This window comes from Falco punctatus (assembly GCF_963210335.1).
Source record: "Falco punctatus genome assembly, chromosome: 1".
Taxonomy (NCBI): Eukaryota; Metazoa; Chordata; class Aves; order Falconiformes; family Falconidae; genus Falco; species Falco punctatus.
Window position 1 is genome coordinate 126221709 of NC_137580.1, and position 24278 is coordinate 126245986.

At 60.3% G+C, this 24278-nt stretch overlaps 2 protein-coding genes across 4 annotated transcripts; both read left to right on the forward strand.

Annotated features, from left to right (window-relative positions):
* Positions 1 to 11862: 11862 nt before the first annotated feature.
* Positions 11863 to 14527, forward strand: RPL38 (ribosomal protein L38). 3 transcript variants are annotated; one of them, XM_080389425.1, is made up of 5 exons: positions 11863 to 11974; positions 12203 to 12235; positions 12639 to 12699; positions 14019 to 14141; positions 14448 to 14527. In XM_080389425.1, exons 2-5 carry the CDS (start codon positions 12233 to 12235, stop codon positions 14471 to 14473), a joined length of 213 nt encoding a protein of 70 aa, XP_080245551.1. In that variant the 5' UTR covers positions 11863 to 11974; positions 12203 to 12232; the 3' UTR covers positions 14474 to 14527. The 3 variants fall into 3 exon arrangements, with proteins under 3 accessions (XP_080245551.1, XP_080245552.1, XP_080245553.1); XM_080389426.1 differs by having other exon boundaries at positions 11912 to 11978; XM_080389427.1 differs by lacking the exon at positions 11863 to 11974 and adding an exon at positions 12010 to 12037.
* An 824-nt stretch (positions 14528 to 15351) lies between these two features.
* On the forward strand, positions 15352 to 24240 carry TTYH2 (tweety family member 2). The gene is made up of 14 exons (XM_080389256.1): positions 15352 to 15577; positions 16161 to 16333; positions 17758 to 17869; positions 18281 to 18501; positions 18593 to 18688; positions 18779 to 18851; positions 18966 to 19035; positions 19198 to 19253; positions 19345 to 19437; positions 19532 to 19624; positions 19716 to 19858; positions 19990 to 20175; positions 20313 to 20391; positions 22340 to 24240. Exons 1-14 carry the CDS (start codon positions 15449 to 15451, stop codon positions 22418 to 22420), a joined length of 1605 nt encoding a protein of 534 aa, XP_080245382.1. The 5' UTR covers positions 15352 to 15448; the 3' UTR covers positions 22421 to 24240.
* Positions 24241 to 24278: the final 38 nt, after the last annotated feature.

Consider the following 24278-nt stretch of genomic DNA (forward strand, 5'->3'; position numbering starts at 1 on the left):
TAGTCATTTATTAACAGCTATAAGTATCATTAGGCAGAGAGATGTGGTAAAATATAGATTGCACCGGGAAGAACCAGGTATCCGAGTGCCATTTTTCCTGTTCAGCATGTCATTACACATCCCATCGTGGCATATCACAGCGATGATTAGTAGCATCAAATGACTTCTGAAAAATGATTATGTGCCATTAAAAACATTAGTCTGTCTGAAACCAGTACAAACAAATGGCCGTGCTGAGGATGAGTCATTAACTCTGGGGCCCGGGGATGTGACGGGAATCCCGGAGACACGGTGGGCGCAACCGGTGGGTACCATGGTGGTACCCTGGGAATGAAGGTGCTGCAAATGCTGGCAAGGTGAAAGCTGATGGACCCAGTGCCAGGCTGGATGGGTCCATGGGTCGGTGGCTGGAGGGACCCCTGGGGAGGGCAGCTGCAGGATGGGTGCAGGAGGCACCTGCAAATAACTCCTGTCCCCACAGGTCGCAAATGTGGGGCTGTCCCAGCTCTGCATGCGGCTTGCCCCACTCTGTCTTTTCCTTTCACCAGCTGCAACTGCGGAACACGGCCCAGGCATCTCCTCACCCTGGCACAGCCTTGCCTGCATGTACTGTTGCATCAGCTTCACCACCTCAAGCCATCAGCCCAAGCCATCAGCCCAGCCTCATTGCCACCAAGTCCATCACCCCATCTCCATCACCGCAGGACATTGCCCTGGCTCCATCCAAACCATCACCCAGGCCCCATTACTCCAACCCATTAACCCAATTCATGACCCCAAACCATTTCCCTTCTCCCAACCCACTGCTATGACACCATCAGGCCAACCCATCATCCCAGTACATTGTCCTGGCTCCAAAATCCCAGCCCATCCTAACCATCACCCTGGCCCCATCACTTCAACCCATCAACCCAATGCAACACCCCAGCTCCATCATCTCTGCTCCATCACCCCAACCTGTCACCCCAACACATCACCCCAGCTCTTTCACACCAACCCACCAACCCAGCTCCACTACACCAACATATCACCCCAGGTCCATCACCTCAACCCATCATGCTGGCTTCATCACGCCAGCCCATGATTCCAACCCATCACCCCAGCTCCATCACCCCAACCCATGACCCCAGCTCCATCACTCCAGCTCCATTACACCAAACCAGCACTCCAACCAATCATTCCAGCTTCATCATGCCAACCCATCACCCCAGCTCCATCACACCAACCCATCACCCCAGCTCTGTCACCCCAGCTCCATCACCTCACCCTGCCCTCCCTACCCCACAGCCGTGCCCATGCTGCACAAGCCCGCTGCCAGCACATCACTCCCTGCTATTTCCACTTTAAGAGGACATAAATCCAGTTAGTATGTCCAAAGAAGAAAAATCAAAATGTCACATCTGCGGAGACGGTTCAATTGAAGGGGTATTGATTGTCACAGAGAATATTCTCACTTTATTCACCTACTTAGTCCCTTCCCCTAGGCACATATGAATTCATCAAACATTGTCACACCACATAATAATACTTGTTCCCAGGTGTTGTCAAGCAGCTCAGATTTTGTCCTGCCTTCCTGGGCAAGCAGGAATTTAGGGAAGAAAGGCTTCGCTGGCAGAATAGGCATGACGGCAGCTGAGGTGTGAATTAACTCTCCTGTGGCCAAGGGAGGACTCAAACCCCCTCACCACGATCATGCACAGGACTGCTTGGGCTTTGTTTCCAGTTCCCTGGGATTTTTGGTGAAGGGTATGAAAATAAGTTGGGGAGAAAAGATGTTTTCCCTGTGTTTGCAGCCTTTTATTGCCTCACACAGCCCCAGGGGCCCTTCGGAGCAGGAGTCTGGCAGAGCGGGGATGCGGTGCCTGCTCCCCTTCTCTGAGGGGTAACAGGGCAGCGAAGGAGAAAATACAGCTGGAAAGGAGATTCAGACGAGAAGGAAAAGTCATGGAGCTGGCAGCATATCTCAGAGGGAAGGTGGATGTCTCCTCCCCAGCCAGCCCCGCTGCCAGGCTGGGGTCCCACATCCTGGGGATGGCCAGCAGAAGCACAACCAGCAAACAGGGAGGGAGCGTGGGGTGCATGGCCACGGTCCTCGAAGACCCTTGCTGCAGAGCCAGGGCCACCAGGCATTGGCACAGAGTGCCGAGGTCACATTCAGGTGCTGCCGTTGCAGGTTGCTAATTCTGCTCAGGTAAAATGTTGCTGCTAATTAAAATTCCCAATTAAGAAAGTCTGGATGAGGTGTCGTGGCTCAGGGATATAACCTCTGAGAGCTGTGCTGGGCGGGGGGGGGTGGTGTCTCTTCTGGGTGCTGGTGTTATGGAGGCTGCAAGATCTTGTTGAGGTGAGCAGGGTGCTGGTGGGGTGAGCTTGGCCTGGACCCCCAACAAAGGGGCTGGGTCATACTAGAACATCTCCCTGGGGATGTGCCAGGTTCCCTGAAGACTGGTGATCCATGGGGACATCCCAAGCGGTGCTGCTGTCCTCAGCCATGGAGGTCCTCCGTGTGTCCCCTGCCCTGCCGGGAGCTGAGCCGGGCACTGCCGCGGTCTGCAGGCTACTTGGCTGGTGACAGCCACCAGCCCTCATCTTCTGGGTGAAATACATTGAAAGCACGAACTGGTGCCTCTGAGCCATGTTTATTCTTCATATTATTTGTGCGTTGATCTGATTCTGTGTAATGATTTAATCTGTTAATGGCCCCTGATTCAATCTGCTCCTCTCAGCTTTAATCTCCTTTTGCCATTTGCACCTGATTCACTGATTTATCTGACGGCCCTTTGGCAGCTCGGGGCGGGTTCACAGCTCCCGGCACATGCAGTAGCAGGTCACCGATGGGCGATGGCAGGATGCCAGCACGCCAGGCTGTGAAGGGCGAGGAGGAGGAGGAGGCAGCGTGCAGCGAGTTCCTCCAGAGGGAAACCCGTTGGGGCTGCCCAAGCCTGGGGGACCTGGAGCGGGGCTGGGGTGCAGGGAGCATCTGGGCAGGTCCCAGCTCTGGCATCACCCCTGGGCACCATGACACCCAAAGACGCACCTGGGTGCTGGTGCTGGGTGCCCCAGGACAGGGGCCCGGGGGGTCCATGGAACGCAGCCCCCCAGCGCCTGGGCAGGGGCAGTTTGCATCACCCCTGATTTACAATTCATAACCTGGATTACGGTGACGCGCAGCCTGCCGGGGTCGGTGTAATTTAGACCACGGAAATATTTGCAGTATCTTCAATTCCCCTGACATCTCGAGGAGGGGGGATGGATGCCTTCCCCCAAGCTGGCGGCAGAGGAAAGGGGATGAGGACCCCTCTGCAAAGGGAGGGAAGGAGATGGGGGTGCTGGCAGCTTGCACATGTCTCCAGTGCACAGACAGCGCTCCTGTCACAGAGCTGCCACCGAGACCCCCCAGGGCTGGCCAGCTCTGGCCCCGCTGGCACGCATGGTGGCGTGGCACGGTGATGCTCATCCTCTGCCTGCCTGTCGCTGCCCGAGAGGCGCCCGCCGTGACATTGCAATTCCCCACCTCGTGCTGCCAGACCTCTGGGGCTGATTTATGGCAGCTCGAGGATGCAATCAAGGCCCCGGCCTCCGAGGACGCGGCGGCAGCTCCTCCGCTGCATTTTGACCAGGAGCACGCGGCAAACACAGCGGCTGCATGCCAATGGGAACCCGTCCTGGCGGTGCTTGGGGACATGGCAGGTCTCCTCCCGGGAAGATGGATCTGTGCGCTGGTGCCCGAGGATACCGATGGCGGGGCTGGAGGAGCAGGATGTGCTTCTGCTAATGGGAACGTGTCTGGAGAGTTTCAGGGGGTGCACTGAGCCGCACGTAACCATAATGGGGCAGTAACAAGTGCCACCCCTCTGAGAAGGAGCCCCCCCAAGGCAAAGCAAATGTGTCCCAGCCAAAGATGATAGAACCCAGGGCAAGTAACAGGATTTGTCACCAGTTCCTGGTGCCTCTGCCCTCACCGCCCCGGGTGCCCTGTGCTCCCCTGCCTCGATCCCAGCACCGCCGAGCTCCGAATGGCAATTCCCAGCATTGGGCTGGTCTGTTCTGGCTCCTCTCGCCTGACGTGAAATGATTTTTGGAGGCAGTTGGTGGCGAGGGAGTACAGCTGCCGCTAAGTTATCCAAACGATTTATCTTAAGATTCATACAGAATTCATTGTGCGGGGAGCCTGGGCAATGTCGGCTTTTAATATTCATGCGGATTTGGAGGCAGTGTTAATCACAGGGTCTGACAATTTGCACTTCCCTTAATTGCCCGTGCAGCCAGCTCTGCCCAGCCACCACCCCTCATCCGCCACCCCTGGGGGTGGGCGCAGAGTCCCAGCTTGACTTTCTTCCCCGTGCAATGGCTGGTGTGGGCGGCTGGAGGTGGGCACAGGGCTGGCCGGGGGGACAGCATGGTGCTGGCGGAGTGCTGCAGCTGTGCCCTGACTCCCCGGTCAGTGCACCCCAAGCATCCCAGGGTGAGCATCAGAGCATCCCACTGCAGAGCTTAGGGACCTGGAGCATCCAGCCTCCCACAGCTTGTCCTAGTGTGGGGGCACAGATCCAGACCCTGCCTGTGGGCACAGGCAGAGCTGTGCCCCCGCTGCCAACCTGCCAGCGTCTGCCATCCCTGTGGCTGGCGTTACCTGTCACTGCTGTCACTCTGCTACCATCCAGCCAGCTGCCACCACGCAGGGACTGAATACCAATGAGGCTCACAGAGCTGCAGGCTCACGGATGGCCCCTCCTCGCCAAGTGGCCCAGCGGGAACGCCTGGGGATGGGGGACAAGTTGTGCCTGGACCAGGGGTGGCGGCTGCCCCCAGCAAGGTGCTGAGACCTCTCCAGCTCATGACAGCCAGCAGGGTAGGACACAGACCTGTCACCAGCATGTGCAATCTCAGGGTCCCCTGGCAGGACCCTTCAAGCCGTGGCTGGTGGCATGTCCACAGGGAGACATCTGAGGCCACTTCCATCCCCCTTGAGGCTGTGCACCCCAAAGCTGGCACTGCCCCAGCATGAGCAGCACCACGAAGGAGCCCTGGGCCAGTGTGTGGGGCTGGGACCCACTCACCCCGTCCACCCCCGCCCCCACAGAGCCAAAAAATCCCCAAACCCCCAAAAACCCCCGTCCCTCCCCTCACCGGCAGCTCAGCCAAGGCGCCCGGTGGCATTGCGGCTTTGGGTGGGTTTCAGCTGTCCTCACGCTGTAATTGTCCTAATTAGATCTACATATTTTGATGAAGGTTTCACAAGGAAAAAAAGAAGGAAGGCACGAGAAGATAATCGAATCACAGATGACATTCCCATCACCCAGCCTCTCTGCACAGCCTCTGCTGCAGCCGAGTCGGAAAATTATGCATAAGGGGGGAGGAAAATTACCATAATCTTCCTCTGCAGGATGACACCAAATTCGGCTGGAGCTGCAAGGGGTGGCGAGGAGCCAGGCGGGCACCGCAGCTGCTCTGCCCTTGTCCCAACAGTGCCGCCACTGATGCCGCCCATCAGTGTCACGCACCTGCCCAGTCTGTGTCCTGTGTCCACCAGCACCTTCTGGGGTCCTGGTCTGGTACCTTTGGGGCTGCCCACTCTTCACCCTCCCTCCTTGCAGCACCCATGGGGCGGTGGTCCTGCCTGCACTGCTTTTGGCCCCTGGATGTATCGGGCTGGTATTTGCATCACTAGGTCACTGATAGTGACTCCCCATGAAGGCAGGTGCAGGGGACATCGAGGGGACACAGGCTAGCACTAGTGACACATGGGGACGTGGCACAGCACCTCACACATTGCCCTGTGCCCTTAAGCAGGTGGAGAGGGGCAAGCAGGGGGTAGCACTGAGGCATGGCCCTCCGCTCCTCCTGCTCCGGGACATGCAGGATGAGGTACTGGGGCCCACAGCCAGGACTCCCCAGCTGCCTGCTGGGGCCCATGCTGCAACCAGTGGTCCCCAGGGAGCTGGACATGTCCTGCCCCACACAGGAGGCTTGCCCACTGCTGGGACAGGGGTTCCCAGCCTGCAGGACACAGCCCACCACCCCAAATCCTTGCTCCACACCCTGACCTGTGCCCCGGTCTGTCGCAGGCTGGAGACCCAACTGATGTCCAGGGGAGCGGAGGGGCTGGGCGGTGGGACTCGGCTCCTTTTTATCTCTCCAACTTCAGAGGGGGATCCTGGAGCCCGGCTTTGAGAGGGTCCCCGGGGGCAGGGGTGAGCCCGGCACCAGGGGGGCTGGGAGAGTAGGGTGTGCTGTAATGAAATGCAATTAAGATGGAGTTCTTTCCCTTTTCTCTGCACATCTCTGAGCTGCAGAAAAGCCCCTTTGCAGAAGCAGCTGCTGTTCCTCTGCAGAGCACCTGGTTCTGCTTGCACCAGTGTCCAGGGCCACAAACAAGCTTGTGCCATGTCATGGAGCACCTCAGTGCTCACTCCACTGGCTAAATAGCACCTGGTGCCACCGCACAGGTACCCCGGCAGCAGGAACAGCAACGTCACCAGTTCTCCCAGTACTCGCATGGGCACTGGCGAGCGAGGAGGAAGGAGGGGAGCAGCCCTCGGCACCGCCAAAACGCCAAGCCCTCAGAGCCAATGTTTCCAGGTGCTGGCATCCTCCTCGGGGCTGGCAGGTTATTGCTGCTGTTCTACGGCTGTAATTCACAGGTGGGAGCACAGAGCTGCCTGCCGCGGGGAAGCGATGAACCCCGGGGAGCACCGGGCTCTGCTCCCGCCTTTGCTGCCTGCATCGCTCACGCTGCCGGGCCGGATGCTCGGCTGATTTCAGCCAGACGCAGCCACTGCTGGTGGCAGCAGGTCCTATGGCACAGCCAAGCCACCGCGCTCCCACCTGCCTGGGATTAGGCCATTTATCCGTATGGCAAACGCTTGAACTCTGGGAGCCTGAGACAGGAAAGGAGGGCTGCACTTCCCTCCCTGCTGCTACCTCATCCTGCCTGAACAGCCAGCCTCCTGGGAACAGATTCACTTTTATCTTATTAATATTATTTAGTGGCAGGAGAGCCAGCCCCTCAGCCCAACATCACCCACCCCACCCCCATCACACCCTGTGGGTTTGCACAGGGACCACCCCCTCCACCACCACCCCAGCCAAAGCTCACCCTGGGTGGACCCCACAGGGGACCTCACCCCACAGCCCCCCACAGGCCATGGGGCTCCGTCCTGCATGGCCAAGTGCTCACGCAGCCCTGCTGAGACCAGAGCAATCTGTGACAGGGGTGGCCAGGCACAGCGCTGGCAGGAGGGGTGGCATGTGCTGTAGGCAGGGACCCCCAGCACCTTCTGCTCTGCATCGCTTGGCTTTGTTTTAACCCCTCTGTTTTTGTTCCCCTGCTGCCCGGGGAGGGATGCCGAGCGCAGCGAGTGATGAGGAACCCAGGTATGAAATGGCTTTTCTGCTGCAACACCGCAACCCATCAAACCTCCCCAGTTCCGGCCTCTCCGGCCCCCGCAAGGGCTGGCAGCAGCAAAGCAGGAGCCGCTCCGTGGCCAGATGCTGATCCTGGCTCCCGTACGGCTGCTCCACCCGGGCAGGATCCAGCCCAGCCCTAATTAAAAATAATATATATTCAAGAGCTTCAAACGGCTCCTGATGCCTCCGGGAAAACTTCCAGCCGCGTTTATTCTCCTTTTCCCTGCTCCAGCCAAACCGCGATGCTGCCGCCAAACTCGACCCCCACCAGCTTTTTCCCCAGCCCTGTGTGTCCCCCTCCCCAAATTTGCTCCCCCCTCTTCAGGGCATTTCCATGAAAACAGGCTCTTTTGTTTCTTCGGATTTCATCTGCCTCCGCTGCCTGTTCCCCCACCTCGAGCCTGCGCCTGTCTTTGTCCTCGCAAATAAAGAACAAAAGGGGAAGAGACAGAGAAAATATGATCTCGCCTCCAAATGGGCTTTTTTTTTCCCCCAAGTCGTCTATGAAGCTTCGGATGCTCTTTAAGAGCCCAGCTGATGAATGCGAGGGCATGGGAGCTGCCATTAGGAGAGAATTGATCGGCTCTCGGCAGCACTGCCAGGGCCCTTTCGCTTTAAAAACCAAGAAAGGAAGAAAGAATTAGAGTGAAGGGGGGAAAGAAAGAAAATACCGAGTGATTGGGAAGACTTTTCTGTCCCTGTTAATAAGAAAAGCATCCAGCAAATTGCACTCACACTCCGGAGCAGGTAATCGCCATGCAAGGCCTTCCTTCTCTGCACCAGGGGAGAGAAACTTGAGTAAACAGGGGGAGAAAATAAATTTCTGCTGCTGTTCGTTCCCTGAATAGGGGAATCTCCCTGCAAACGTGTCCTTTCATGTCTCCTATTAACTCTGCCAGCTCCCCACCTCTGCCGTGCATCACCTTCCCACACGAGCGCTTTTGCACAGCAAGGAAGGACCCGAGACTTGGAAGAACAAAACAAGGGCTGGATGGTGAGCACCCGTGCCGGTGTGGTGCCTCCGTGCTGCAACTGGCATCATGGAGCTGGGCTGTGCAGAGGCCCCGGAGGCCACACAGCTCGGGGACACGCGGCTCGGTGTGCATGTCTGGGGCACACGTGTCGGCACTGGTGGGCACAGCTCCGGCATGCACCGCACAGGCATGCAGCTCTCAGGCTGCACGCATGGCTCCATCTTGCACGTTTCAGCCACTCTTATCTCACCCCTGCATGTCTCGAGCTTGCACGTCTCAGCCATACTCATCCCAGACGTGCTCTTCCCAGCTTTGCACCTCCTGGGCATGCACCCAGCCCAGGGCTCCGCAGCAGTGGGGTGCAGCTGAAAAGCGGGGCTCCTGCAGCCAGCTCCCCGGGGTGCCCAAGGGACCATGCACACCTCTGGACACACATCCTTGCTGTTGTCCTGGCACACAGCTAGTGCGTCACATCCCCGAGGACAAGCCATGCCTGCCACGCTCTAACCACCGTAGGACCCAGAAAACATGGGTTTCCCCGCTGACTGCCCAGGGCTGGCTCTCCCATGCATCCTCGCTGGGCAGAGGGGACGCTGGTAGCGCTGCGGGAGCAAATATCTGGGGGTGTCGCGTGGCATCTGCAGGTAGGGGAGAGTCACGTCCCTGGGAAGAGCAGGAGAAGGAAACTGCTCGCACTTTGGGGGGGCAGGGTGCTCCCCAGTCAGGGGTGCATGCCAGGGATGGGGAGAAGAAGAGATGCTCTGCTTCCAGCGGGATGCACTGCAGCCAAGGGTGCAGAGTCCAGCCCAGGGGTCTGGGCAGTGGGCACCAAACACTGCTGCAGGGACAGCCCCGCTTGCTGTCCCAGGGCTGCAGCGAGCGCTGGCGTGGTTGGGACCGATCTGATAGCTCGGAGCTCACCCTGATGCACAGACGAGCTGCGGATTCTCTTCCCGAGTGGCCGATCTCTCCCTCCTCCTGGAAAAATGGTTTGCAACTCCATTAAGGACAGTGTAATTATGCATAATAAAAACACGGCTGCCCTTGTGTGTGAAAACACGGCTTTGACGGAGCACCCTTCTGCATCCAGCCCTTCTGGCTCGCTGGGCTCCAGCGAGTGCGTGGAGCAAGCTGGCCGGCTCCCAAGGAGAGCGCAGGACTCAGCCAAATGCCCCCGAGGTCAAGGCGAGCGGCACTGAAGGATGGAGCCCGCAGCAGATAATCTTCAACGGCTGTTTAACTTTGAATCAGACCTTTGAGAGGGAGAGAGAGAAAAATCACATTGGCTTTTTCTTCTTTTTTTTTTTTTTATTTTTTAATTTCTTGTTGTCATCCCCCTCCCCGCAGCCCCCAGTGCTGCTGCCGCTGATAAGGCGATACCATCTAATCGCCAAGCGACACACGCATCTCGCCGGCTGCCAACGCACTTCTTCAACCCGCTGCTTCAAATAAACTCCCGCGTGAGCTGCCAGGGGGCTGCCACCCACACGGCCAGGTCCCCACTGTCCCCAAGGGCACAGGGGGACATGGCCCTGCCAGGCTGAGCGGGAGTAACCCATGGATCTCGGCAAGGGGGGGGTGTACGGAGGGGGATGTGGGGTGCGTGGGGTGTCGGAAAGGTGCTGCATGCCATATTCAGCATCCCAGGTTTCCTCTGTGTGGATCCGTCGACATCCACCTCACCGGAGTCTCCCAGAGCTGCTGATGGAGGAGGAGGAGGAGGAGGCGGCGGGGGAGAAGGAGGAAGGCTTCTCATCAAGCTGCTTACCAAACCCTGTGCCGGGATGGAGGGGCTCATGGTCCCCCCGAACCGCAGGGTTAGGCACAACCGCAACCCTGGCACGGCGCTTCCCAAGCAGAACCAGAAAGAATTTTTAATGTAAAACTGGTAGTCAGTGGGTGAATTAAGGATGCTAATTGAATTTCATTAAGCAGAGGAGCCGGGCCGGTGGGAGGCAGGGAGGAAATGTATTTGATGTGTTTTAAAAGCTGCAGTTTCAGAATGTGGTGGGGTTGGTTTTTTTTTTTTTTTTCTTCTTTTTTTTAATTTAAAGCCGGTTGTAAAAGGATCCCGTCTTTGAGAAGCTAATGACTCTCATGAATTATTTTTGTTGATTTATACACCCACTCAGCTTTTAAATAATAATATTAATAAAGTAAAAGCAAATCCATTCCCAGCGAGGAACAGGAGCAATGCTACTCAGGAGGCAGAGGGGCCATGGGATGGGGGGGGGGGTTGGCCACCACCTGACACCCCCCCCCCCATCTCAGGCTCCAATGGTGAGGCCACACTGCACTTTGGGCCAAAACCAGGGGATGTGGGGGGCTGCCGCAGCATGCTGACACTCACAGCCCCTCGCCGGAGCCGGACAGTGCCTCGCTCCCCTCGGCATTAGCATTCAGCATCAGTGCCGTAATGGGCACTTTTCATGGCGGTTTAGTTTTATTATTATGCCAAGAAGCTTGCTTAATTCTCTGCTGTCTTTCTTCTGCACTGTTGATTTACACTGTTAGTGTTTTAATTATACAATTCAGCACTCCTTAAAACATGAAAAACTGCTCAACTTTTGAAGCAATTAAAAGGCAGCAGAGTAGATCAGCTCATCAGAGATGAGATAAGTAAATCAAACAATTAAAAAACTCATTTGGTGGCAAGGGAGACTCCTCCCACCCAAAAAGCCTCCCCTCAGTGGGAGCCCCGCAGCTCCCACCCTGCCTGCAGGCTTCATCCCAGTAACGGGTCTTAGTGTGATACTGGGAGCTGTCAGTGTGCCTGGGTGGGAGGGCTGTGGGATGCAGGGTGACGGGGACAGGGTGAAGGGCACAGGTGAGCACAGGATGATGGGGACAGGGTAAAGGGCACAAGGTGAAGGGGACAGGACGATGGGCACAGGGTGATGAGCACATGGTGATGTGGACAGAGGGATGGGCACAGGGCAATGGGCATAGGTGGGCTCCGGGTGATGGGGCAGGGTGATGGGGACAGGGTGACAAGGACAGGCAATGGGCACAGGGTGATGAGCAACAGGGCGATGGGGACAGGGTGAAGGGCACAGGGTGATGGGGACAGGGCAAGAGGGATCGAGGGGGCGTAGGGACAGGATGGGGTCCCTTGCCTTCCCACCCCTCCCCAAGGATTCTTGCAGGAGGTTGGGGTGGTTTTGGGGTTTTGAGCGTGGCTGAAGCTCTCTCTTGTGGCAGAGCTGCTCCATTACAGCTCTACCCGAGCCATCGAGCCCCAGCGTGTCTTGGGGGGCCCTGGTGCTGGGGCTCGGAGGATGCAGGGCCCCCCAAGACACGCTGGGGCTCAGAGGATGCAAACAGCCCGCCCACACGGCCGTGCCCCTCCTTCGCGGCGGTGCACGGAGCGATCGGGGCGGCCGATGCTGCCCGGTGCAGCCCGCACACCCCCCGTTACGGTGCGGAGGAGGCTGAGACCCCGCTAACTCATCACAGGAGCGGCGTCCGCGAGCGCGATGCGGTGCGGAGTGTCCCTCCGCGCCAGCCGTAGCGGCGCCCGAGGGGGCGGGGCTAAGAGCCGGGTGTGGAAGTGCGCGCGCGCTTCCGGTCCGTGAGCAGACACTGTCGTTGTAAGTATGGAGTGGCGTTTGGGGGGGGGGGGGGGGGGAGAAGATCCGCCGCCATCCGCCGCCGTACGGGGCTGGGCGGCCCCGGGCAGGGCGGGGGGAGGAGAGAGGAGGCGGGATGACTCGCTGGTGGAGGGTGGGCACGGGTTGGGCGCGGGGAGGCCGATGGTGAGAGGCGGTTGTTGGGCGTTGGGATTGCGCTGACGCCATTTTGGGTTGTTTCTGCCGCAGGTTGGAGCGCTCTGAGCCCGGCCTGGAACCATGGTGAGGGGGCCCTTGGGGGGCCGGGGGGCGCGTAGGCCTCACCTCGCCCCGCCCCGTGAGGCTGGGGGCTGCCCTCGGCACAACAGCATTGCGGGGGAGGGGATGTCCCTGGCTCGCCTGGCCTCGCCTGGGCTGTGGGGTGGGGGTGCTGTCAGCACCCTGAGTTCTGGGGGTTACGGTGCCGATTCCCGTGTTGGCTTCTGGCAGGGGCACGGTCGTGCTGCCGGAGGAGGGGCTCCCCCTGGCCTGGCTGGTGGCAAGGCAGACGCCGCATGCCTCGGGACGGCTCCTGGAGGGGCTTGGCTCTGGGAGTCGGGACGCCCAGCGACCCTGGGGCGCTTGCAGAAGCTGGGGAGCGAGCTGTCGGCTGTTCTCTGCTCGCTGAGTCTCTTTTCTTTTTCAGCCTCGCAAGATTGAGGAGATTAAAGACTTTCTGCTGACAGCCAGGAGGAAGGATGCAAAGTGTGAGTGCTGAGGCCGCTCTGTCTCGGGGGCAGGAGCAAGGGGGGGGTGGTCCGGCATAGGAGCCGTTCTTCCCCTGCTGGAGCAGGGATGGGGGGCCACGCATCCTCATGGACACTGAGGACCTCGGCTTGGAAGCGCTGAGGGATATGTGTTGCTGAGGCTTTGTTACACACAGAATCGGTGATACTTAAAGTGGCTTTTGCTCAGTGTTGACTGACGTTGCTGCCTGTGAGCAAAGCCATGCTGGGCAGAGGCGTGCTGTGACACGGTCTGCTATCGGGGACTGGGATCCTCCGTGGAATAGGGCTCCCAACACCCACTCAGCCACGCTTCTTCGAATCCTGCTCCTCACCCCACAGTGTTTTGACCAAGCCCCAGCTGCAGTTCACTGGAACTATTTGGAAACACTGCCCTGCCTCTGACTTGCTGTAGTCTTCAAAAAGCTACAAGATGTCAGACGCTGGGGAGGTGTATCAGAATGTCAAGTGAGTCATATTCAAACTTGAGTTCTCTTTTGTTGCAAACCCAAAGGCTGTTATAATTAAAACACTAGAAATGCCTTGTCTCTGTATTTAACAATGCATGAAAAGTTTTCCTTGCTTCTCTTGCTTATTTGGATCTAGCTGTCAAGGGGAAGAGGCTCTTTCATTCTGGAAATGTTTTGTTAACTCACTGCTGTGGGTGAGCAGGGGTAGTTCAACACTGAAATGCTGCTGTAGCTGATGACAGCCCCTTACAAAGCATTTCCATGCCTTCAACTTGCTCCAGTTTTTGCAGCAGCTCTTGTAATGCTGAGCTGCAAGGGCTCTGCCACAGGGAAGGAGAGGAACTGACTGTGGCTTTGAGCAAGCTGCTTAGATAAAATGGCCTAAGGGGGATAGAAAGGAGATGGGAGGCACTGGGTGCAGTGTTTGGAGCCATGTTCTGAGCTCCAGTGCAGCTCGTTGGTTGCAGAAGGTGACATGGGCAAATAACGAGCGCGTTGTTAACTGTCACGCTCCACTGCAAATTTCCAACACAGTAAATATTTCACGTTGCTTGTTGTAAACTGCTGTGAAGCACAACAGCCTCAAAATAAAGCTCTTGGCTTCCAGAAAACTGCAGCATCTCTCTGAGATGGCAGACTGACTGCTGGGGCTGGGGCTGTAGGTGGTGGGCAACAGTGGTGTATAAAAAATACTTTTTATTATTATTTATTTTATTTTACTTTGTGCTGATGGGCCAGGCAGGGCTGTAATCCTCATCACAGCTCGGGTGAGGGGGGACAAGTTGGGGTGGGGTCACTGCTGTCCTGCTCACCTGTTCCTTAATCCTGCAGCGGTCAAGATCAAGAAGAACAAGGACAATGTGAAGTTCAAGGTGCGCTGCAGCCGGTATCTGTACACCCTGGTCATCACGGACAAGGAGAAGGCCGAGAAGCTGAAGCAGTCCCTTCCCCCAGGTATGGCTTGGTGTCAGAAGGGAGCCGTCCGGTGCTGGGCCGGGGGCAGCGGGCAGGCTGGGTTGAGGTGGGCAGCATCCCGGGTCACCGGCGTATTCAGGCCGCTCTGTTATGCTGTCCATGGAACTGGCACTGCCATCTACTGTGCCTGGGTAAATGCTGCCACTGCTCTGCAGGGCTCCAAGCGCCCCTTCCGCTGCTGTGCCCCCCATGGCGGACCCTGCGATGAGCCTTGGCTGCCGGCGCCCGGCCTGGGCGGTGAGCACACCTCTCCAACCATCAGGTCATCTCTTTTCTCCTCCCCAGGTTTGGCCGTGAAGGAGCTGAAATGAGCCATTCGCATGTTGGTTCCTCTGTGTTTGTTACAATAAAAACCTTGAACTGTTCCCTGGAGTCTCGTTTGGTTTGTCCCCAACAGCACACAGCTCGAACCATCACTGTCGCTCTGCTTCGGGGGGTGGCCCCGCCGGGGCCTGGCTTGCTGTTTGGGGTTCGGGACCCAGTCCTGGTCTGTGCCCCAGCCGTGGGCTCCTTCCCAGAGGCCCAGCCCCGGTGTGGCCGGTGTTTCAGCCCTGCGTGGCAGTTGCCTGCGGGCAGCTGTGGGGACACAGCATGATGGGTCCTGGCTGCGCCATGCCCACCAGAGCAGGGTCGAGAACAGCCCCCTACGCTGTGGGTGGCTGCGAGCCTGTCCCCTATGAGGTGTCCCTTCCCTATAGCATGTGGCCCGTGGCTGGTGGTGATGGGGTGTGGTGCCCCTATAGCAGGGTAGTGGCAGGGTGCAGTACCCCTATAGCAGGTTGATGAAGGGGTGCCATGCCTCTATAGCGGGCTGGTGATGGGAGAGTGGTGCCCCTATAGTAGAGCAGTGATGTGGTGCAGTGCCCCTATAGCAGGGGGGTGGTGAGGTGTGGTGCCCTATAGCAGATGGGTGAAGGGGTGCCATGCCCCTATAGCACGGAGATGCTGAGGTACAGTGGGCTGCTGATGGGGTGCGGCGTCCATATGGACGGGTGGTTATGGGGAAGTAGTGCCCCTATGGCAGGGAGACGATGGGGAGCGGTGCCCCCACAGCGGGGACACGCGGAGGTGCAGTGCCCCTATAGCGGGGCGGGGACGGGGCGCGGTGTCTATAGGGGGAGCGCTGAGCCGCGCTGGCTGCGAGCGGCGGGGCCGAGCGGGGCGGGGCGGGGCCGGGCGGGGCGGGGCCGAGTGGGGGCGGGGCCGGGCGGGGCGGGGCGAGCCCCGCGGCGTGGCGGCGCGGTGCCCCCCGCCATCGGCGGCCCAGCGCGGCCCGCGCCCCCGCCATGCCGCCCGCCCGCGCCGACTACCTGGTGCCCTGGTGGGTGGGCTGGCTGCACGGGCTGCCGCACCGCGGCCTGCACCTCCAGCCCGTGCCCGCCGCCTTCCGACCGCGGGACCCCGACTACCAGCAGGTACCGACCCCGGCGGCCACGCGCCGCCCCGCGCCCCGAGCCCTCCCCGGGCGGGGGTCCCGCTTGGGGCTGCCCGTCCCCCCCCCCCCCCCCGCCTCCTTTCATCCCGGCGCCAGCTCTGATCTCACGGCCGCACAAAGCGCCCTTCTTCCGCGGGCGGGCAGCGGGGCCCCCCCGCCGGGCCAGCCGGCACCGGCACCCCCGGCCTCCCGCTGCCCCCCCCGCGGACCCCCCCGGTCCTGCCGCTGCCCACCCCCCGGTGCGCAGAGGTCACCCCTTGTCTCGGCGGCGCGGGCTCCTGGTACCCGTTGCAGCCCTTCCTTGGCATCCCGGGGCGGGAACCCTAAATGGGGGGGGGGGGGCGCAGCGCCAGTGCACCGCCACCCCTCGAAGGGGCCGCTGCGCGCCGGTTGCCGGGACTCGCAGCTTGGTGGCCCAGCGTCGGAGCGGGAGCAGCCACGGTTCCTTTTTCCCCGTGTGACCATCCCGTGGGGTGCGGGATGTGGCTGCATCCTGCCTGCCACCGGGCGCTCTGCAGCACGTGACGGGCTCGGGCGCTGACTGTCCCCTCTCTCCTCCCCAGTCGCTGCTTTTCCTGGGCTTGGTGGCCGCTGTCTGCCTCGGCCTCAACCTCCTCTTCCTCACCGTCTACCTGATCTGCCTGTGCTGCTGCAAAAGGGACCAGGAGCCCGAAACCAAGCGGCCCCACTCCTGCTGTGTCACCTGGATGGCTGTCACTGCTGGGCTCATCTGCTGGTGAGGACGGGGACAGGGACCCGGTGCCGTCCCCCCATCACTGAGGGGGCTCTGTGCTCCAGCTATGAGTCACTTCAGTTTGATCTGTGCAATTAAATAACGGTCCATCCCTGCCTCCTTCCGCACAGCCACTGATGCTGGGGCAGCCCTGGGGACCAGCCGCAGGCCAGCCCTGTCCCTGTCCCCCCCCCAGCCATGCTGCCTTCCTGGCTAATCCCAGGGAGGAGCGGTGCCGGGACACTAATCCCAGCCCGGAGCAGATGGCGGGCAGCAGCGTGACCCAGCTGGCAGGTCCCGCACACGCCCGCCTTTAATTGCAACCGGAGCAATTAGGCGAGGGGATGCTTCTTCACCCGGCAGCGCTCTGGTGGCTTCCCAAGCCTGTCTCAGTTTTTGGCAGCCCGCGGCTGGGAGGACACCCCACCAGCCGGCCCATGTGCCCCCTGGCAGGCCTGGCCGTGGCGGGACTGGATGCGACACGGGGCCCTTTGGCCGCCCAGCCGCGACCCGCTCGCCAGACAAAGGGGCTGGTTTTGCCTGGGCGGAGCGAGATGGCTGCCTGCGAGCATTGTACGAAGCAGGGAAAAGGCACTAATGAGCTTGGCGTCCTCCTGCTCCTCCGGCCTCAGGGCACCCCGTGGAGCATGGCGAGAGGGCTGGGGCACCTGTCGGCCGTCCACAGGGGGTCCTTCTGCAGCTCCCCAGGGGCTTTGAACCCCTCAGCAGCCACGCTGAGCCTGTTTGTGGCTGTTAAAGGCCTAATCATGGCGAAGGGGCCAGTGTCTGTCGGTTTTGTTGGCATCTGCCGCGGGGAGGGAGGGAGCATCGTGTGCACTGGCCACCTGCAGGCACATGGCTGACCAGGGCACTGACACATCCCTCCTCGGAGCCAGCTCCGATCTCCAGCCTGGTTTCACCCGCTGGCACGCCAGGTGCCAGGGAGCGCCGAAGCGGCCATGGGGAGCTCAGCGTGGGGCTTGGGGTGGCTGCGGCACAGCCTCCAGCTGCCACCCACCTGCCCTCCTGGGGCTGAGCCCAGGAGCAGGTTTAATTGGGAGCACGTTGGTCCCAGTGGATTCCCCTAACCTGCTTTGCCCGGCCCCTCCACCCTCAGTCTCTCAGGGTCTGGCAGGAAAAGCTTCAAACCTGCTGTGTCCGGCCCACAGAGCAGCTCCGGGCTAGAGTGTCTCCAGGCCCTGTGGACACTGGCAGGGAGCAGGTCCCCATCATGGTGCTGCCCCTGTCCCGTCTGCTTTGTCTCTGCCCTGCTGGGAGTAGGGGGGTTCCCCAAAACAGGGATGCTTCCAGGAGTATCCCCTCTCCAGTTGGTGTCCCCAGACCCTCCCTGGCCACACAGCAAGGCACTCATGTTGGGGTGAGACTTTCCCCTCCCCGCTCATTGGGGGTCCCCTCTCTGCCCACAGTGCGGCCGTTGGCATCGGCTTCTACGGGAACAGCGAGACCAACGATGGGGTGTACCAGCTGCTCTACGCCCTGGACCATGCCAACCACACCCTGACCAGCATCGACTCACTGGTAGGGCCGTGAGGCAGCATCCCCCCATCCAACCCCCTCCATGTCCCCCTGGGTCACATTGATCCTCCGTTCTGGGTTTGGTTGAAGCCCTGGGGAGGGAGGTGTCCGGCACTGCCGGCTGAGCCCTGCCTGCTCCGGCCGAGGCCCTGGGACGGTCATGCCACACCGAGCGCGGGAGGGTGACGTCACCCTGCAGAATAGGGCCTTTGTGGCCAGGGAGGGCCGGGGTGGCTGTGCTGGGGCTGTCCAGAAGGATGGATCCAGCTCGAGCACAGTGGGTTGATGTGGGGCTGCTCTTGCGCCGGGAGAGCATCCCAGGGATGGAGCAATGAGCTCTGCCGGGTGCCAGGCTGACGGCGGGGAAGCCCCCGGTGCCATCGCAGTGGGACTGACCATCAACGCCGTCCCCAGGTGGCAGTCACCACGCTGCAGATGCAGGTGGGCCTGGAGCAGCACCTGGCACGGCTGAATGAGCTCCTGGCCTCGCGGGGGGACTACCTGCAGACCCTTAAGTTCATGCAGCAGTTGGCCGGCAGCATCGTCCTGCAGCTCTCGGGGCTGCCCGTCTGGCAGGGCACCAGCACGGACCTCACCGCACTGGCCGGCCACATCGCCTACGTTGAGTATTACCGGTGAGCGGGGCCACGGCACTGGGCTGCCACAGCACCTGCCGGTGGGGCTGGGGAGGTGGGCGCGCATGACGGAGCCTTTCTCTGTGCCCAGGTGGTTGGCTTATCTCCTCTTCTTCATCCTCGTCCTCACCGTCTGCCTCCTGGCCTGCCTGGGGCTGGCCAAGCGCTCCCGCTGCCTCCTCACCACGTGAGTACCCTGCAGCGTGGCGCGGGGATGCGGGAGCCACCGAAGGGAGCAGAGCCAGACCCCGCAGCGTTCTCGCCCCTCTCCCCGCAGGATGCTGTGTTGCGGGCTGCTGACGCTGATCCTCAGCTGGGCCTCCATGGCCGTGGACACGGCGGCAGCAGTGGTGAGCGTGGCCGGGAGGGGAGGGGTGGTACCGGCTGTGCCAGGGCAGGGCCGAGGGCTGAGGGCACCTGTCCCATCCTTCCCAACCCTGACAGTGTCCTTCTCGTCCCTGCAGGGCACCAGTGACTTCTGCGTGGCCCCAGACAAGTTCATCATAAACCAGACAGAGAGCGACATCAGCATGGGTGAGAGCTAGCCACGGGGCAGAGGTGTCCCTGGGGCAGGACCCCAGTGCTCCCCCAAACCTGCCTGGGGTCCGGTGCTCTCTGCTGCTGTTCTGCCACCCCCGCGCTGTGCTCTGCGCCCCATCGGGTAACTCATACCGACATCTCCCGTTCGCTTTGCAGTGGTGGTGCACTATTACCTGTACTGCGACCAGAGCCTGAGCAACCCCTTCCAGCAGGTATGGGGGAGCTGGGCACCCCAGTTTGTGCTGTCTGGGGCAGAGGGGTGTCCCTGAGGGCTGGGCGGCTCTGACCGCTCCCCCCTCGCAGGCTCTCACCGTCTTCCAGCGCTCACTCACCACCATGCAGATCCAGATCCAGGGCCTGATACAGTTTGCGCTGCCCCTCTTCCCAACAGCAGAGGTATGGGGTTGGGGGGAGTCGGGGCTCCATGTCCCCCCTCTGCTCCCCATCCTGCCCAGCACTGCCCTGACCCTCCCACCCCCATCTCCTGCAGAAAGACCTGCTGGGGGTCCAGCAGCTCCTCAACTCCTCAGAGACCAGCCTGCACCAGCTCACGGCCATGCTGGACTGCCGGGGGCTGCACAAGGTGAGTGGGGGTCCAGGTTGGGGCGATACAGTGCTCCTGGGGTCACCCCCCATCCGCCACCAGCCTTGCCGTACCTCATCTCCTGCTGCAGGACTACCTCGACGCCCTCATTGGCATCTGCTACGACGGGGTAGAGGGTTTGCTCTACCTGGTCCTCTTCTCCCTGCTGGTGGCCGCCTCCTTCTCCACCATCATCTGTGCCACGCCACGCGCCTGGAAGCACATAACTGGCAGGTGGGTCTGGCTGCGGCCGCTGCCGGCACAACCATCCTGCCTTCAGCAGGGGCACGTGTGGCACGAGCTGGCCACAGCAGGGAAGTTGCCTTGGGGGCCAGGGGGTTAGCATGGTTGCCTTGTCCCCGCAGGGACCGGGACTACGATGACATGGATGAGGAAGACCCCTTCAACCCACAGGCGCGTCGCATCGCCACCCACAACCCGGCCCGGGGGCAGCTCCGCAGCTTCTGCAGCTACAGCAGCAGCCTGGGCAGCCAGAGCAGCCTGCACCCCCCGGCACAGACCATCTCCAACGCCCCCGTCTCTGAGTACATGTGAGACCCCTTTCCTGGAGACACTGACCCTTGGGTCCTCCCCGCCTTGGCGAGGGAGCATCACCTCACACTGGGGGCACCGGGTGATGGTGGGGGTCTCGCTGTGCCCCTGGCTCTGATGGGCTGTCCCCCTCCAGGAACCAAGCTGTGCTCTTCGGTGGAAACCCGCGCTATGAGAACGTCCCCCTCATCGGCAGAGGCTCTCCCCCACCCACGGTACGGTGCACGGCTGAGGCCAAGTCCTTCTTGTGATGCGCTGGGGGGGCTGGGGGGGCTGGCCGGGTGGCATGGAGCCCCTCTGCTTTGCCAGAAAGCCGCTGGCCCGGGGCACTGACGAGGTGTGATGGGGTGGGGATGGGGATGGGTGAGCTTGGCCCCCTCCTCCTGCCCTTGCAGAGGACGTGCCCTATCTACGAGAGCATCCCTCCTGTCCGCCTCACTAACCCAGTTCCCAGCCAGCCCGCAGAGGCTGTGAGGAGAGGTCACCAACCACGTGCTCAGAGGGGACCAAAATAGTCTTCCCATCAGCTGCTCTTTGCTTTATTTCTTACTTATTTTGATTTTCAAAGGATGCTTCACAGTCACCCATGCATGTTTACATTTCCCTGCTGTTTCTTTAAACCCACTCTGTCTGTTAATGCCTGCTTTATTTTTTTATTTCTTTTTCCTTTTTTTTTCCTTTTTTTTTTTCCTTTTTTTCTTTTTGCATCAATTATTTTGGAGCTAAGTTGCCCATCAAGAGTAAGTTCAACCACTTCTTCCTCCCTCCTTCTCCTGGGGCAGCAGCTGGGTTCCCATCCTCCTTCCCCTCCTCCGTGCCTCCTCCCATCCCCTTTCCCGTGGGGCTGGTTTGCTTTTGTGAAGAGTGCGGGGAGCTTGGGAGGGACGGGGCCACGTTTTGTCCCCCGCCCAGGTACAAGAGGATTCGCAGCTCCTGTGCATTGGGAGTGGAAACCAGTCCCCATCTGCATCCCCTTCTCGGCACAGTTTTTCTCCCTCCTTTTCTGACAGCGTTGTGTCTGCTTCGGTGCCTCCATCTGAAGCAGTAATGCCCCCCGGCTCGCCCCGCGTGGGCACAGCAGCAGCCCCGGACACGCTGCTGCAGCAGGGACACCCCGCTCACCTCTTCTGGGGAAGATTTTTGCCATCAGGTGAAAGCGTGGAGCCATGCCGGTGCAGGAGGCTGTAATCTGATTGCGCAGACCTGGCAGCTGGCAAGCCTCTTCCCTGGAGGGATGAATGGGGGGGATTAATTTGAGCACTTTTCCTGGCCCTGAATGGTCTAATTTAACCAGGATTCAGATCCCTAAGGAAGGACTTTCACAGTCCAAAATAACAAACTCAGGATAATCTCCCTTAATGCCTGGCTGGGGTGTCCCTCCTGCAAAATGCTGGAGATATTTAATTCTGCAGCGCTGGGGGGTTGGGGTGGGCTGGAGGTTTTGGCCCCTGCCCTGAGCTCCCCGCTGGCCCCTTCCCAATGTGGGGGTCCTTGCCCTGCCTGGGGGGGCCCTGTGCAGTTGCCAGCACAGGCACCCGGTGAGCCCCAGCACACCTGGGTAAGGTTTGTGAATGGACGGGGAAGATCAGGGGGCAAAACCCTGGCACAGAGACCCGGTCCTAGCTGGGGTGCTGCCCATGCATCAGGGCTAAGCCCCATCCTGCTCCACCACCGTGCCAGCCCACAATGGTGCCTTCAGTGCCACCAGCCCCGTGCTGGTGCAGGGAGGGGACCTCAAGCCTGTGGTTGGCATCGTGGTGTGAGCCCCTCAGGATCGGATACATCCAGACTTGGTGATGGGGGCTGAATTTGCTGCTGGGCTGGAGTCAGGAGGGGGAGGAGGACAAACCTGGCCGATGTCCCAGCGGTGTGGGAAGGGGCAAAGCGAGAGCCTGAGGCAGGGGTAGCATCTTGGCTGGGGGGTCTCTTGCAGCCCTCAAAGAGGCTGTGACCAGGCTCTTGCCTCATTACCCATGGCAGCCTGGCAGAATAATTGGGGATTAATACAAATGGGAACCAACCTTCCCTCACCATCTTCAGGCTTTGCCGGGTGGCTCAGCAGCATGTGGCAGAGCAGGGGTGGGGTTGGATGTGGCTGCCAGGGGCTTGGTGGCACACATCGTGGGTTGGGGGTACACTGACCCCTGTGTCTTCTCCCCACAGTACTCCCCGAGCATGCGAGCCACCTACCTGTCCGTCACCGATGAGCACATCAGGCACCCCAGCACTGAGTTCCCAGCCTAACGCATTTGCCCCGAGCAGCTCACAGGAGGAGAAAATGCCACCGGTGTTTCTGTAATGGGAGACCAAAGACACCTGGTAAAGACACGGCAGGAAGCCCGGCAGCAGCCGGAGGATGAGCTCCGTGCCCCCTGTGTGCTCTGCGCACCCTCCTCTCCCCCTCGGTAGCTTCTGCTCGGTCTCAAGTCTTCCTGCCACAGGGCTGACAGCGACTGCGGGGCCGAGCGCTGGCTCCTGGTGTTCCGGGAAGAGCGGAGATGCTTCACGCCCCCGCGGCGGCTTCTCCTTTCCCTCCCCACTGCACCAGCCTGGGGATGTTTTACGCCATGGAAGGAAGCCTTCTCCAGCTCCCTCTGCCTGGAGCACAAAGCCTGGGACCACGAGCTGCCTCCAGCCCCCCAGGGGAGGGGTCCCAGCAGTGGCTCCTTCGCTCCCATAGCAATGCAGCACCAACCACTAGTGATCCCAGCCCCTGCCCAATGCCCGTGGGCAGCTTTGCCACCCCTGTCAGCACCACTGGCTGCTTCCCTCTGCCATGCTCCCCGCGCCCCCCGCCCTGCTCCCCACATCAGCTGGAGCTGCCCCGGCCCCGGGTTCAGAGGCTGTAGAATTAGGGATGTTTTGACCTTGCTGGTTTTCCTTTTGCTTTGCCCCTGAGTTTATGAATTCTCTGCAGGGCAGAGGCACGGTTCAACTCGCTGCCTCTGTTCCAGTGTGGTTTTACTGCAGTGCATGTTGGTAGCAGGTTTTTGGCTGGGTTTTTAGGCTCATCTTGGTGATTCGCCTCCCCAGGGTGGGCAGGCTGGCAGCATGGGCTGGGGCAGGCTCCCCTCGTCTGCAGGACAGCCCTGGGGTAACCAGGAATCCCCTGGGAAAAGAGGGTCAGGGACTACTCAGGCATTGCTGGGGCAGGATGCGGTCCTGGGGAGGGGATGGCATGGTCCTGCCACCCTGGCTGGCTTGCCCAGCATCACTAGGCTTCAGGCTGAGCAGCTCTGGGGGCCAAGGAGCCAGGGGAACAGCATGGGCTGAACTGGCCCATTTCAGCACAGGCAGCCCCGGGAACCTCAGGAGGATGCAAGCAAAGGCCCCTTCCCCACAGCAGCACCTGCTGTGTGTGGGCAGGGAGAGCCCCCACTCCATCCCACCAACTGGGGGTGGACCTGGATGTCCCAGCCCGAAGGGTGCAGACAGGGTGATGGGTGTTTTCCTGCCCCCTCACCCCTCTGGTCCCGCTCCCTCCACCCAGGGTGAGTTCAGCTCTCGTAACCACGTTTGGCACCACGGCGGTGGCTGAGCCAGGGCTGCGTTAGCTCCGGGGCTCTTCCTCACTGCAGAGGGTACACCGTGCCGTGCCGTGCCGTGCCGGGGAGGGCAAAGGCTTGCCCTGGCTGATTGCAATTAGCAGCTGCCTCTTCTGCTGCTGGTGGTGGTGATCTGTCCCTTCCTCCCTGCTTTGGCTAACAGTGCTGCAGCCAGGCAGACCCCCGTGGTGGCCGGGCTGTCCCCCTGAGGCAAGCCGGGGGGTCTTACTTGATAACAGTGACTCACTGTGTCTTTTAAAGGTAACTTGTACATACCCTTGGGTCCCCTAACACCGTCTGTCCGTGTTACATGTGACTAGCATTACTTGCTGTTGGAAACTTCCAGGGGGATTTTTTTTTTTTTGGGCTTTTAATGTTTCAGTGTAACGGTACTGGTAGAAGAGCTGTTTTTAAACGCATGTGAACTAACCTCATTAGGACTTTGTCTAGGAGCGGGAGTCCGGCCTGATTTGTATGTGCCCCCTGGGGAAAAGACAATAAACACTTGTACTAAAGTTATCTGCTCCTGGCAGGTTCCCCTGGGCTGCCCTGCATCT